Source organism: Saccoglossus kowalevskii, chromosome 21, assembly GCF_978046115.1.
Source record: "Saccoglossus kowalevskii chromosome 21, keSacKowa6.1, whole genome shotgun sequence".
NCBI classification, from domain to species: Eukaryota; Metazoa; Hemichordata; class Enteropneusta; family Harrimaniidae; genus Saccoglossus; species Saccoglossus kowalevskii.
In genome coordinates, this window is record NC_140661.1 from 26,780,795 (window position 1) to 26,797,978 (window position 17,184).

At 36.6% G+C, this 17,184-nt stretch overlaps 1 protein-coding gene across 1 annotated transcript in view; it reads left to right on the plus strand.

Moving 5' to 3' along the window:
• The window catches only part of LOC100313749 (tau-like protein), a 51,505-nt gene that overhangs the window by 598 nt on the left and 33,723 nt on the right, over positions 1-17,184 (plus strand). The window contains exon 2 of the mRNA XM_085495282.1: positions 9,686-10,105. Coding sequence (XP_085351408.1) covers positions 9,739-10,105 — 367 coding nt within the window. The 5' untranslated portion in view covers positions 9,686-9,738. The remainder of the gene's footprint in view (positions 1-9,685; positions 10,106-17,184) is intronic.

Below are 17,184 nucleotides of genomic sequence, written 5' to 3' on the forward strand. Positions count from 1 at the left end.
AACCACCGAATTGCTCGTTACACAACTCAATCATAATGATGCATGGGACGCCGTAGTTTAGAATCTTCCCTGATAACAACGTTACACAAGTAAACAACTCGATTTCATGTAATACAATGGCATGTTTTGTTGAAAATCGATTTAGCTGAAATTAGACATATCTACGGTAACTTGTCGTAAAGAGGGGGGGGGGATTCTATGTCAAAGGTCGGGTAGTATTGTACTACGGACTACCTAGGCGAATTCGCTTCAATGCAGCCCACAACAAACCACTGTTAAGTGCCCGATGTAGTTATATGCTAAAACTACAGTGAATGCGACTCTGTTATGGTATCACTGCGCACATACAAATAATGTATTTATCAGTGTATATGCAAAGGTAAAAATGATGTTAGCAAATACACGGTCCTCTTGACATTCGATTGAAGTGATTATCGTCGCTTCCAACTACCAGGTGGGGCGATCACACATTGAACATTGAACACATTACGCTGCAAGTAGCTATAACACATAGGCAATGCATCTGGTCAATCATGCGACCGTGTACATATATGTATACGCATTAAACCATCTCAACTTCGCCGCGATACGAGACTGGGTACACATGCTAATAATTTACGACTTGGTTGTGGTTGACAATGATGTCATAGTGCGCTGCTGTGTCGGAATGATATGTTAAAATGAATTTAACTTTACCACAGAAATCGTGCCTCTATTACTGTATTTCAAATGTTCAAATATAATCGAGTGTTCACGCATAGCGAAAGCTAAATTCCTTTCACAATTATATAGGTTGTTCGTACAGGTATTCACACTTATTCAGGTCGCATACTGAGCATATTTGCTAAGCGACTTAAAGGGAAAACTATTTAAACTCATGACAGGTGCATTTTTTTTGCGGTATCTTCCCTGTTCATTTTTATTCTACTTGAATGTGCCAAACGTATTTTCCCTGCAACACCTTGCATATTATGTGACTTTTTCTTGGTGATTTTCTAGTTAACAAGTCGTCCAGCCACTCCCCATGTTTTTAAATGGTCGACCCCTTAGCGGTCACAGTACCGTAAAGTTCATGGACCCACCCACCATTCAAGGGGACTACAGCCTACAGTAGACGGCTGATTTTCACGACTTGATCAATGTGCTATGCGCATGATTATCAGGGGATAGGCCAGGTTTGTATCCAGGCAATAGAGTTAATACCTGGTTATACACACAGAGACATTTGCATTGTTCGTGTTGCCTGTATATATAATACTCCATTGTGTGTTGACACCATAAATAACATATCGTGAGGTTTACACCAACCACCATATCAATCTATATATAACGATTTCATTATGGACATGCTATATACCCTGCACCTCCCGTAATCGATGGATGTCTATCTATGATACGCACTGTTTGTAAATTTATGCACTTGCTTCATCTAATTTAAAACACGAATCCATAATTTTATAAAACAGGAGCTGAACTTACAATGGGAATCTCAATTTTGTTAAAGGAAAAAATCCCCAATAATTACTTTGCGTATACTTCGTAGACATCGCATGATTTGTTTAATATGCCGCCGCGAATTCCATATCGCCGGCAATCCCTAGAAAGAGATATGAGATTTGGTCAATTCTAAAATTATTCTTAAAGTAAATGTAAAGGAATACGTGACTAGATACTAGGTTTAGGATTTAGGTTGGTATATAATGTACCTATAGTACATATCCCCTTTCCTTAATCATGATGCCAACACACATTAAATTAATTTTAACAGATTTTAATTTTCAAATGTTTAGGGATCACCTCTTCCATCTGTGTGCTTTAAAGTATACCAATAGTAACTCCATCTTTATTTCTCGACTGTCTTTTTTGACCATTTTACACCACTCATTGTTTCTATCCAACCATAGTGACCGCTAATGGCGTGTGGTCATTTTACTGTCACAGTCCTCCCCATCAATTTAAGTGTATAATGAAAAGCATAAACCGGTACAATGCCCATCGATGAACCTGACATGAACTTATTATTCCGGACAGACAATGCACCCAGAGCGCTTTAGTGAAGCAATTTACGAAACACGATAACAGAAAGAATATAAAGACATCATTCGGTATAGTGAACAGAAATAATACAATACGGCCCTAGATAAGTACACTGACCATTTACCACAATGGCTACTGCATTTTACGCCGATGGTTTTATTGAAAAGATCGATTTTACCCCCTGCAATAACCCAACAACAGCCTTTTAGGGATATGTGTCTTAAGAATAAAACGGAAGCCACAAAGTTTTGACAGTTTAGATTCGGCTGTTTGCTTTCTAAGCACTGTCTCTATTGAAAGGGGGTAGTAAAAGTTACGTACGGTTTAAACTGGATACCATAACACTCATTATCCACCAGGTCACAACGTGGTCTGAGTAGAAAATGTTGTCAAGTATTATTCTAAACAACTTCGAAAGGAAATAGTCATACGAAACGTTTTGTAAAACCCTGGCACGTCATATGATCTTTCAACTCTACAATAGTTTCAATTCATCAGTTTTCATATATTGTTTACAGTCCAATTACAGAATCGTTTTAAGTTTCAACAACCATTGTATTTAATGAGTGACAAGCTAACTTCGCGATTTGCCACCGGAATACAATTTGAGTACTACGATTCTTTTCGGAAGCGTTTCCCGAAACCGTATTTTAAATATTAATGTGTAAACTTTAAACTAAGAGTTGAGAAGGGAACATACCATATATTTCTTTTGTATGGGTACACCATTAAAATAAACCAATATTAAGACGGATACACAGATATACAATCTGTATTTATAACTTAGAAACCACAGAACACCAATGTTCACGGGGCGGGAGAATGCGTCGGGAGTTAATCATTTCCCGTGAGAAAACTTATACAATAAAAACAAACAATGAACAACTAATGTGAACTAGAGCCCCCCCCCCATTCCTGTCATTTGTTAAGTCTCTAAATTAATGCTGGGTTGGGGTCAAAGTTTGTCACACGATGACGCCAGGTGCGGGATGAAATCGAAAGTATGTAGCTGATCGATGGGCTCTGTCGGCGCGTTTCTTGTTTAAATTAACGACGCGTTGACAGCTTAATGGTCTCACAGATTCCATACGACACAGACGCGAGTCAGCAACTGGTAGCCGTACGATCGTAGTATGGTATGGGGGAGGGGGAGGGGTAAGCGGTTCCCTCCAACAGCGATAGTTGATAACCTTTTGTGGTTACTAATTACATTGGGCTAGGTCACGCAAAGGTTTACCATCACTTGTATATTAGTGGTCAAAGCATATATACAATGACAAGAAGAAGAAAAAAACTGACAGTAAACAAGCTGCTCTCTGATTAGCTTGACTGTCACGTGATTGAGTTGAAACTCATTCCTTTTTAACAGTTCCGGGCATTGAATGTCACAGTTGTCTGTTGTTGAGAAGAGAACATATTCCAGTTTGGGACTACATGACAGGGCTGTGTGACCATCTTCCTTGGCGTTATGGATATTCTGGCGTCAACACATGCACCTGTTGACCTTAAGGTTCCCAAAAGTCGCATTTCGAAATGAATGAATCTCGGCCAGTGGTGTTAAGCCTTCCCATTTAATTTGTGACTCACTCACTTAGGGTCAGGTAGGGGGGTCAACCCTGTTCAGTGTTCAACCCCAGGTAGGATTTGTAACTCGTTTCTGTAGTACAACCTACGCGAGCATCGGGCCTTGTTGCCAAGGCAACTGTTGAGTCCCCTACATGCTCTTATATTTAATAACAATATCGGAACTAACTCGATAATAAGAGTTGGACAAATGTGTAAAGATGTACTGACTGTAGAGGCATATAAAGTAAAGCCTCAAAGGAGACGCATCGGCCGCAGTACTGAAAACAGACTGACCCATCTCTTGACCCTATACCTCCGTTGCTTCGTCGCCCCAGCTTGGCAAGTCAATCATCCAGATGCGTAGAAGATTGGTGGTATTCAATTCAAACACGTCTTCCAATGACCCTGAGTCCAACCAATGGTTTGTTTATTAGCACAGGTGTACAATGTCACTCTTCTGCGATCATTATTGATTAGGAGTACAGGCAAGGGCACCATGGCGACTTTTCCCACTCAGATTTCAAATTACAGTCATCAAGTACCAATTTATTTCGTAACTGTGTTCTCCAGATATATTTTTCACGCACCTCTGTGTCAATGCGTGGACGTTCTATGGTGTGCATAACAATGCCCTGACAGCAAAAAGGAGCTACTCCGAGGGAGTGTGACGGAAGCTTTTCCCCACATCGAACATATATAGGGGAATGTATAAAGTATCCGTCGATTACTTGCCAATTTGAAACACGAATCGCCGAAAGCCTCGAAGCTTGGAAATACTGGAGTTTTCCTTTAAAATGTAGTTAGGACATATTTTATAAGGGCGTAGGCAGCTTCAATATTAGTATGAAAACGCTGGTGAATTTTAAGTCGTATAACTGTAGATATGTTTTTGTTATCTAAGAATTTACAAAACGTTACAGATATATGATATACTATATACCACCACACTACGAGTATGTTATGCCAGTTAATGCGGTCTTTTAAAGATCAACGACCTCACAGGAATTTCAGACTCGGCATCATCGTCCTTCGCATAAATTGAATAACTGAAATATATTAAAAATAATGACGTCATGATTTTAAATATGATGTAATTCCGGAAAACAACACTTGTATAGGTTTTGGGGTGAAAAGGAAGACGGGCATTCAGTGTTGCGTTTTGTCTATCGTAACACACGGCTTGACACAACTGTTAGGAAATACACATGCATTTGTCAACAAGACGGCAATGAAATCCCTCTATCATAATGTAGGTTTCTCCTCATTCTCCCCATTTTGAGCAACGTATTATTGACCAACGAAAACGTTTGCTAAATTATAGCTATAGTTGACACCGCCTTTATTTGATTAGGTAACCCCGTCGGACTCTTTATTTTCATCATGCCTTGATTGTTAATTGTGCCTCTAGCTGTTAGAGTTCTGACATGCCACGCGTACTGTGCGATAGTATATCATACTTTTGCGCAAAATATCAAAGAAGTTCTCCCTTGCCTAAGGTTACGTATTTGAGGTACCACCATAAATTCAAATCCGACAAAGTGGACGGAATGGACTCATTTCACGGAGGAAGTTTGAAAGTAAAATTAGCAAATTGGAATGTGTATTGATACGTTGAACTTTGAACTCCGGTGGGTCAAGCATAGAGGTATACCTCCATGGGCCAAGCTAATAAACACACAACGGAATGTTGGAAAAAAAAACTTGCCTGTCCTATTGTTGTACTTAGATAAGATGAATGGCTTGGAATATGGTAAAGGGGGTGTGGGTTGGGACGACATAATCCGAAATGCACCATGAAAGCACGATGTAACCCAGATTGGTTGAACGATGACAAATACCTTTACGTGCAGTTCATGATGTGATTATCCAAAACACGGCATCAACACCTACACGTGTCTTCATGGCGCTATTCATTTCCGAAGCTACTAAATATTACTAGTATGCTGACGCTCATTGCTTGGTAAAACACGTCAATGACAACTTGAGGCGTAAAAATAAATATCTCTTCAAAACAACAAACTGACACAAGAACTGCGACACCTACCGCGACTGAATGTTGTCATATCTGGAATCATCATTAAGAAAAGTATTTGCATAAATATTTGCAACGCGCTGAAAATTTCGATAATTTTCGAACATCACATTAGAATCTTTACTACGTATAATATAATTTACGTGTTAAACTCTGCGATAAAGATTTTCTGTTTTCGACAAATTGTTTATTTTTACTTTATTTTTTCAAAATGGAATTATTTTGTCCATGTTTATTTCATTTATGCACGAAATGTGTGATAATATAGTATTGTGATGATAATATAGCAGGAAAACGTATTATCGTGAGATATGCATACGTTTTCCTGCTATATTATCATCACAATACTACATCATCACACATTTCGTGCACAAATGAAATAAACATGGACAAAATAATTCCATTTTGAAAAAAATAAAGTGAATGTGAAATTCTTTCGTTGTGGGGGAACTTGAAAACAACTGATTTTAAAAATTACGAAATATATTAAGAATAATTATACGAAATGTATCCCAGTGGTAGTTAATTGCCAATTACACAAGAATATTACAGAGAAAAAATAATTCGTTATATTATCAATATTTTTGCATTTTATTTATCTTGCCAGTGAATTGTGACTGGAAGAAGCTGAATAAAACTACAAACTATGTAGTATGGTCAATAACTCGTGTATGAACAATAACATTAATATGATTTTACTTGGTAAAATACCGTATTTTTTCGCATTAAAACGAAAGAATTTCACAATGTCAAAAACGGACATTCTTTATCGTGTCTCCATGGGTTCAACTACCGGCTTCTGAGCTACCCTCCGTTTCAATGGAATTCTAGTGTGCATATGACATACTATATTGATCAATTATGATTTAAGTGGGTCACCGTCATGGTAAATACCACGTGTTCCGGCAACGAAATCTACATTCTAGGTCATTTCAGTGTGTTGGCAGAGAAACGAGTCACGTGTTCTGGCAACGAAATCTACATTCTAGGTCATTTCAATGTTTTGGCAGAGAAACGAGTCCCGTTGATTCCATTCCTCTATAGACCAGTCAAAGCTCGCAACTATATGTATTGTATCACGAACCGTTTGTCATTTGACAAGTTCGGGGACGGGTGTTTATACTAGTAAACCTTGACAACTTTAAGAAAACATATACAATGCTACATGTAAATATTTTGAAAGTGTATCCCTTATTAGATCTTTGTATATATCGCTTGTTACGAACAACCTTGAGTATTTCTCTTAAGTGTGGTCCCCTCCTCTACGTTTTCGAATTAATAACATTGAAAAGGTTCAAAAAAAGTTCATAAAACTCATGTGTTTGAAGGGAAGTTAGTTATACATACTCCTCTGACAACTCGTCGCTTTGTTATCTTTTAAACTGAGTTAGATTTACAGTTATTACATAAATCTCTCAATATAATTCTTTAATTTCAGGTACCGTCTCGTTCCTCAATCTTTTTCATAAAAGGAATGTTCGTCTCAATTTCATCTTTTATTCCACGTGCTCTTTCTCTTTTCAATGATTTAGTTTTAATTTGTATAACTTTCAATCATTTTAAGAGAAGTTTAGCTATTTATTTCAGATAGTAGTTTGTTAGTATTTTTTAATTTTTTATTTTGTTAGTATTATTTTAATTTCTTTTTAGGTTAAATTGACATTGTATTAGTACCTTATATGTATATTTATTTATTGTATTTAGTTCTATATTTGTTTTTTTACCTGTTTGACTGCAATTTAATAATAATATACCATAACCATCAAGTGACCGTGATTTGACTGTTCTTAAGAATTGTCATAGCTTAGCTTGTGGTCAATTTGTCGCATACGCGGAGTTGTCGGTACTGTCATGAATTTGTTTTTGCGTATCTGTTAACCGACTTAATTAGTTGATTATTAGCTGAATTGCTGTGTTATGTCTGTCATCGTTTAGGTCTATTTGAAGTTTTGGACGGAACTTGGCTCAGTGATTTGGAACTAATTACCAGATAATCGTCGCCAACCTGACAGTTTATATTCATAGTTATTAATGTAGTGAACGATTAATCAAAAGATATGACGTATTCAGTACTTAGTTTGATTGGCTTTATGATTGAAGGTTACGCCCTAGAGTCTTTTTACTGTTTTGTAATTGGTTAGAGTTTTGAAAATGAATAAAGAGAGTTTGAGTTGGTCTTGGCGAATACTCCACGATAGACGCAGTAGAGAGAGTGCAGTCCTGGGCAGTCGAGAGTCCAGTCCAGGGGCGAGCCTTGAGGCAGTCCAGTCTTGGGCGAGTCTTGGTTTAGCCTTGCGAGAGTCTTGGGGATTTTTTCCCCAGGGCGCTGTGTCTGATAGAGTGCTCGATTGACCGACTAAGACGAGAGCTGAAACGTATTTCGTTGTGTGTGCCTTATTTGACTGTAAAGTTAAAGTGACTTTCCCGATCCCGTACCTCAAGGGGACGCGATAGAGAGACGAGACGAGATTCCCCCCTGACAAGTGTGGAGAACCCAGAGAGAAGAAAGATTTTCCCCGTGATAGTACATTGATCGCATGTACCACGCCATAACCACATATATTCTATTCTAGTTATCTATTCGCCAATACAAGACAGACGTAACACAATTCGTCAGACTCAGGAAATTCACTGACAATATACGTTGTCTTATTCTAATGATATCGATATTACCTACCAGTAACCCATCACCACCCGCATAAGCGCATTGACAAGGGCGCAACGAGATACTTCGTTTAAATTGTAACTGACAACACATTGGTCTTAATACAGTACATGCTGTTAGGGATATTTAACCGAGTGCTATACTCATCAGCCTGACGTACGCAGGAAGACGGAGAGCGCGGTGAGGGCTTTGATCGAAAAATTGGAAAACAGAGAACATTGCTTCTCACAAGTGTTACATATACTATGTCATGCGCAGTGGATATTCATTTTCTGTTTTCTTTACGTTTATTTATTTCGTGCAACGGTTATGTTATTTTCTCTGGTCGGGGAGCTAGATCAATGAATTTTAAATTCATTTCAACATCGCAGAATCCTTCGACAACCAAGTAAATAATGCAGGTACATTGTTCAGAATAATTGGGTTCAAGTTTCACGCTAAATGAATAATGTTGGGTGTGCCAAAGTACGTACTTCTTTTTGGACTTAGATGCACAAAGATGATCAGAACGCACCGTGGTGAGATAATCGGCTCTGACTGCGCCTATTATGTGTACCCACTGTCAACTTGAATATGTGTGCATACAAGCCAGCACCAATAACCGATGATGGCTGTCTATAAATGCGTATATTTTCCTGTGCTATTTATTAGTTCGGTCAAACTCGCATTAAATGTATGACCATACACCCACAACAGCAAGACTCGGGCGCTCTAACCCATTTTGGATTCAATGCATCTTGAATATTAAATTAGGAAATGTCGTACCACCGTGAACTCTGCAGAGTTCAATGCAGTCACATCATATACAATGCGATAATGAACTCCGGTTTACAACAGCGTGACAATAACACTGTATGCATAGACGCCTCAAATACCTTAGAGACTGACTCTGTCATTTAAATATAAGTTTTTGCTAAGCCATTTTAAAATGAATATTATGATGTCATCATTACCGGTGTCAGATACGCGTGACTGATAATAATTTATCAACACTTATTTTTATTTGCCCACTGCTCTACCACGGTTAAAAATAAATATTGTTTTAATTTATCATATTTCGGAATTTTCATTCACTCACTTCAACATTATAAAATTAAAATAGTCGAGCGAGCTTAACATATACATATTCAATATAAAAAGTGAGAAATATTGATAAAATTATAATTAATATATAGATTGAAAATAAACAGTAAAATAACGAAATTAATTTGCCGGTAAATTGATCAACATATTTATTTATAACACCGATATACCATGCGGTGAATAATATTTTTGCTCCCAAGAGTCATCGGAACAAACGCTGGTTAGTATTTCAGCTACCCAGATACATAATTTATGTTAATTAGGTAATTATGCTAACTAGCTCCCATCTTATCATTCTGCAGAAATCTATTTCTGACGTACGCAGTGTTATTGTGATTACAATTGAAAAGAAAGTATGGCGGAGACGGCGAAACCCGTTATTATACCCGATATTATTACAACAAATGGCGACATGGACGGCAGCGTGACGGAGCAATCAAGCCAGCAAGTGGTTGAGAACGGTGCGATGGAGACCGTAACCGTGACGACGACTACGACGAAGAAAACTGTGACGGAGACTGCGGATGGAGAAACTGTAAACACTTCGGAAATTGTGACAACGAAAACCGTGGAAAGTACGGAAACAATGGAAGGTGCGAGTAGTACAGGAACAGACGGGGACGCGGGAACAATAGAAGGGGAGAGCAATGCAGGAGGGGAAGTGACAGTTGTTGTGACGGAACACACTGAATTCACCACGAATGACCAAAACAACGTCGAAGGTAAGAATGAACACAATCGCTACATTAACTATACATTAAATACAAACTTGCGTTTAATATTCATGATAAATCCATATTATCTTCCTAACAATTACATGTAAATGCATTTCAATATCCCTTCGATATAATTATTAGAGTATCTATAAGATTTCTGTCGGTAGTACTGGCGGTAGTAAGGAACTAAAACAAAATATTGCGCGCACATACTACGAAATGCATCCGCCAAGTGTGATGATAAAACGGGCAGGCTGAATTATGTTTACAACACCGAGTAATTTGCATCTGTTGAACATTTATTTACTGCAGTTATTTTAATTTATACACACTTCGTGATATCAGAAAGTACTTATTCGTGCAGATATTTCGAGTATTAGCCGGCTTCTCTGTACATCGTAATGACATTTGCAGTGGTTTTAAAGCACCACGGTCGCCCCGACGTGTCATCGAAAAGTCTGAGCGCGTGTAAAATACGTTGTTTGTTTCATGAAATTCGGACGTGCGCTTCTCGGCGACTGAAGCCCATTTATGTTATAGCTATTTTTTTTTTTATAAATAATGTTTATATCCACACTTGAGGGGGAGGGGTAATATACAATTTCCCTGTTCACTGCGAGATGCCGCATTATGCGTCAAATCTAATGCCATATTGCCCACTGAAAGATCTATAGAAAAAGAAATTCAAAGCGCGGTCGTCGTCGCGCAGTGCGTGTTCGAATTTCATGTAAATAAACAATGTATTTTACACGCGTTGTATACGTCGGTATGAGTCCCATATCGAACAGGACGCGGCACGACGACTACTGCCCTTTAAGTTCAAAATCATTTTTTTGCGGCAATGCGCGAGATCTCGCAGTGAACGGAAAATCATCTTCTACCCAGACCGCCGTGTCAAACAAGTGGTTCCGTAATACTTGATATATTTATGTCATGGCATCTCAGTTGTTCTTTTTCAACCAACCGTGAACCACTCTGCAACTATTAAATTGATTATGCATACTAAGGTAAACACTTCGGAAAGTGTCCGTTATGAGTTTAAATCTGCCTCTAATAGATCCCGTCAACGAAACAATCCTAATCTCCCAATAATATAGAATACTACTGTAGAAAGGGAAATATTCACTGGATTCGATTTTTAATAAATTACCGGATTTGATGTTGCAGATATGTTCGTACAAATGTCACTAGTTTAAAGTATCAAGAAAGCAATACATTTCATTGTTAACTTCTATATTTAACACATTTAGCTATCATCGAAAACCTAACGAATAACTAGGCATTGTACTTTATTATCATGTGGCTACGTCCAAGTTGACAAATTGCAATATGTATTGTCTCGTTTTACAAACCGGGACGTAGGACAACCAATAATACACTGTGTTGATGACACTATTTGTTAAATTAATAATTAACTAATTCCAAGAACGCACGTCTAATCATCGACATGACTGCTGGCAATGACGGTTTTATATAATACACATAGTGGAAATAATCTAATAATAAAATCTTATATGTCTACGATTTTCAAAACTCTAACCGTAGGCATACAGAGAACAGATCGATGTTGCTTACACTACACGTATCCACCTGCTGATTTCTTTCGCGCATAACAGACCGGCTGTCGTCTTAGTATGGCAAACCACTGGACGTTTTTCGATGAAAGCACGTTTGGTTAGGACACTCACGATCTACCTGTTTACCCCACGAATCATGACGGTTCAATTTAATAAAGCCATGTAATAACGACTATGTAATAATGATCAAAGTAATTCGATTATTCCTTGGAAACATATCGCATTTTGACGTCATCGGTTATTAACCCTTTGATCACAAAACTCGACATTTCTTACCACATATAAGACATAGAAGTCTTCTATAAAGTTTGTTTCTGTTATAATTATTAGTGATGATATTTTTTTAATCATTTTTTCCCCAAAAAATGTTGACCAAGATCTGGAGGCAATGTAAAATTATGCCCAGTCTCCCCAAAATTAGAAAGACAACATGTTGCATCATAATCGTGACTGGAAAAGTATTGAGTTAAAACGGTTCACAGTCTCCAAAGTTTCAGAAAGTCAACGAGAGTGAGTTTCAACAATCACAAAATTGTAAAACTGTCAGTAAAACTGTGTCCAAGTTTTCATGGATATACAATCAGAAATTAGGATTTAGATGTTTGTTTTGGTACATAAGATAAACAGAATATCAAATTCGTGACCCCACAAATTTCTGATAAAATGGAAATTACTACACGAGATTTTAAAATATGTATACAACACACGTATACACCATTATAATTTAAGCGAACAAATATAGATAACATATATAAGTGAATTGGACAGTGAACTTTATGTAATGTTACTTAACATGCTATGTATTTTTTTTGAAAATTTCTATCCTTCCATTTGCGAAATAAACTGCAAAGTAATCTCGAACATGCTGTCAAATGGTACAGAATTCGTCTCGCATAAAGCCGTATCAAATTTCCGGCACTCCGGTGTTTGTACACGGCAGTTTAAACAACAACGAACCACCGAGCTATTGTGAAGGGATAGTAGAAGTACCTTATTCAAAATACAGATACGGTGTGATTTAAGTGGCGTTCAGTACACACCCAGTCAGTTTCTCGTCTTTGGGACGAGACACAACATACGACCACGCCCACTTCATCGGGGCCATCAAGAACCAACGGGCAACCATCCTACGCACAAAACATAGACAACTACTAAGGAACAAAGCGTGGCGAGTCCACTTTGTAATACTGTGAACTTAGTTATTCTGGAAGCATAATACCAATTGGAGATGCATGTTTTGACTCAAAACCTCTGCTGACCCCTTCACAGGCGACTTCAAGAAACGCAATCGTCCACAGAAGCCCCTACAATGGATGTTCCTCAGTAAATCACAACAGTACACCTAATACTCCTAAACTATTGCCGAAATAGAAATTAATTGTTTTTTAATTAGATTTCTACTTAAGTGGACACTGGGTACAAGGCGATATATCTTTTTAGTGCATCTTTTATATAGGCCAGTCGTGTGCAAATAATTTGTAGTCTTGGAACTTTGTTGTGTTCTCATAGCACTATGGATTTATTAGAACTTATTTTATACATATCACACGTCGAAAAAATAAGCTAGAAACTGTGTTTTCCTACTGAAATGAAATCAGCAATATTATGATTATTTACTAATGTGTAACTGATTACACATTGAGATCACGTACATACATCACATGGAGGTCAATTATAGGGGTAACAAAAAAAATTTCCTTTATTTTTAAATAAATCATAAATTATGTGAGATGTTACATAATACTAGTTACGCGACACAAAGTTCATAAAGTTATCATTATTATTTTATGGATCCCTCTGTGTCCTAGTCAGGTCAAATGCAATACATGTACTAGCAAGACTGTAAATTTGAATTAACACCCCAAAACGAAAGTCACAGAGAAAATGCAAGACTGGAGTCAAACTTGTATTTTATTTATAAACTCTAAATTATTTAATATTGAATAATATTCAATTTTTTCCATTGAGACTATAGCTCAAAACTGAAAAAAAAGAAAAAAAAGCTGGCAAAAACTGATATTCAAACGTGTCCAAACCTTGATGGTATACTCCATACTGGCATAAAATGTGCAATACCCATATATGTAATACACACTAATTATAATTATATTATGGTATTTAATTAATAGTCTCATAAACCTGATGATGTGATTCCATCAAAATATAATTACATAATTCATTATATTTTAATTATGAATATCAGCTAATTGACTATGCAAAATGTTATAAATATTTATGAGTTTATTTAGACATATCATTACACATTGCCCTTTAGCCCAGAACTCTCATTTGTAGGTTTTTGTTCAGTAATCTAATAATTTCAGGTGAAATAATACATGTATATATTACCATATTTAGTCATATTTATCATAATTTCTGAAGATTTGGTTTAATTTTTTCATTCTTTGGTTGAAACGTTTTGGACCCCAAGAACTGAAATGAAAGAAGTTCACATGGACAGATGTTTCAATCATCTTTGCATCAATCATCTTGATACATGAAAGAAGGTGGTGAAGGTTGAAGTGATCTTGTTGCTAATCTATGTGGAGACTGTTAAGTTGGTGACCACTAATATTTGTGAAGGTTATGATATGTGAGGTGATGGAGTATATATTTAAACTACCAGCAAATAATATGTATGTCATTCCCCATGGTTAGTTCTGTTGTAAATCAGGCTATAGTTCAATGAAAAACAATAATGTAACTAAGACATCGTGAACTTGTAGATATGGCACAAAGCATTGTGGGTAATGTAAGTGGCATGAGTTGTGCTGAGTTCGATATCGCACAAAGCATTGTGGGTAATGTAAGTGGCATGACTTGTGCGGAGTTTAAGTCAAACCCTTATAGTCTATTTATTGGTAATTATGCAAACAATAGACCATTTTCTGTTCACTGCAAGATCCCTCTGTCAAAGATCGCCCTTTGAGCTGCGAAATAAAGAAATTCGAGTTCAAAATAGAATCGTTTGATTTATGCGGCAGACGGTCGGTATGTGTCTTTCACGCAACTTGCGAGATCTCGCAGTTGAACGGAAAATCACCTATTCAGTTTGTCCTCTGTGCATGTCAATGATATCTGTGCGTCCAAATGAAGCCACCAACGTGGTCAAGTAATATTGAATTTTTGTTTGAAATATTATTTGCAAACACTTGGGGAGTTCATAAAAATAACATCAGCCATTAAACAATGTAATGCATCATCAAATTAGATAATTAATGCATAATTGATAGAGTGATACTTCTTTGTTGTAATAAAAGTCCATGACGATATCCTGCCATGCATGACATAATAAAGATAAGAGTTCCAATAGTCCCAAGAGTCAAAATGACATTAAAAAACGAGAGGTTAGTAACATTAATTGGTCAAATTTTTGTTCAAAGTTTTAGGACATATAAAGAAGCATTTAATTGCCAGTTACACGTTTCGAACTTTGATACTTGAATTTGAACTTTGTTTTAAGCCGACGAAATAATTTTTTTACACAAAACAATAATAAAATAACATATTCAAACTCTTTTATTCCATTTAATTTATACAACTTTATTTTTCACCAAAATCAGAATAATTAAAAAATCTTGGTATAGTATATAATAGTATGTATCATTCACTCATTCGTTATCCAGGCCGTCTGGCGCTTGAGGCGAAACAAGGAATTCCTTGCTGTCGTTTCTGTAGCATAGAAGGTTTTATGGAGTGGAGTTGCTAACCCCACGCCCAACCCTTCTCCTTTCTAATCCGGGCTTGGGACCGGCCATGGCTGAGTTAATAGTGCGTATATGTAGGAATATATCAGTATTCGTCTCGTGACTCGCAGACATAACACAATTAAAGATTTCATAGTAAGTTTAGTGAATATCAATTCATGACAGATGTGTCATTATGGAGATCTTATCAATTCTATTACCAGTATACCGGTATGTTCTTAAAGTTCATCAATACTAAACAGATGAAACTGTAATTTCATTCAACATAAATTGGTTACTTCATTGTAAATAGATTATATTTATTTATAATTGTCAATAAAGCAAAACTCATGGGATTACAGGAATATATGATTATCTCATTTCTCACAAAGTGAGCAGCTTATTGGTTTGTAATTATAGTACATAGTACAACAATGGTAGCTGAGATCTTGTTGAGAGAGAGAGAGAGAGGAAGAGAGAGTGTTACGTGACTTGTATGCTGTGTGATGACAATAGTCTTGTACCAAAACACGTTTAGTATAATTATATTCCTTGCTGGCATTTGAAGCATAATTACAAACTCTAATTGATGTATGAACCTATAACTTTATAATAATTCAAAGATTTGGTAGGTCAAAGGTTACCATCAGTGCTGATCTGCAGGAAAAAGAAGAAACATTACATGAATTCAAAATTCCAGTAAATTATAATCACAAGATTGTTATATGTTATATGAAGCTCAAGTAGCGATGATGGGGGGAGGGAGGGGGAGGGGGGTAATCAGCTTATTTTTAATTACCTTCTGGCAATAAATCTGATAGGTAGTAATACGATATACTGAATGTATAATAGTTTTTAAAAGTCAGATGGGTATATGGGATATTGTATCTTCATTTTCATGATTAAACTATTCATTTTTATTGTTACCCATACTTACCAATTTACAGGATTAAGAGTTGTGTTGTTTGAATCATGTAGAAAAATACACAATATCGGATTTAATATCAGATTGGCTTTGCACCAAACAGTCAGACTAATCAGAGTAGCTTGTTTGTTGCCAAGTGTTTGCATGGACTCATCTCCAATACTGTCGTAATGATATTATTATACATCTGTCACCAAGGTATTTTCATCCTACCATATTAGGAAATGGAAATTCCAAATATGGAATAATTACGAATCCTCTAATAATAAAAACAAACATTGCTGCCACCAGGTTTGACCGGACTCCACACAAAGAAGTTCGCTGAATCTGTTCTAAACTTTTTGGATTTCGGCATCCCATGTATCCTTGGAAGCAAAAGATGTATATTGATAAGGCTATTATGAGAATACCTCAAAGTATGCACTCAGACAGTACGCCATCGCATCAACCTCTGCTGCGTGTCAGTCAATGCTTTCGTGCATACTTTGAAGTATCCTCTTAATAACCTCATATTACTATGAGCTATAGAGGCAAATAAATAACACTGACATAATTATGTTTGTTAATTCAACAGTTTATTTAAAAAATATTCTTATGTCAAGTGTCTGTCATCGTTTTTAATTTAGTTTGGATTTAATTTTAAGAATGCATAAACTATCAACCCAGTAGGTTGTAAATACTAGTATAGCCTAGAGGGCCCAGTAAATTAATCAACCTAGCTAGGGGCTCTTTATGAAAACAACCATGGTCATCAAGCTTACCAGGTAAAACAACCAAAGTTATTATAAGCTCAAGCCAAAGAAACTAATATACGTGTTTCTGATAACATACTCCTCAATTTACCCACCAAATATGTCTGCAGTTAAAATTACATACATTCATTACATGTTTAAATCT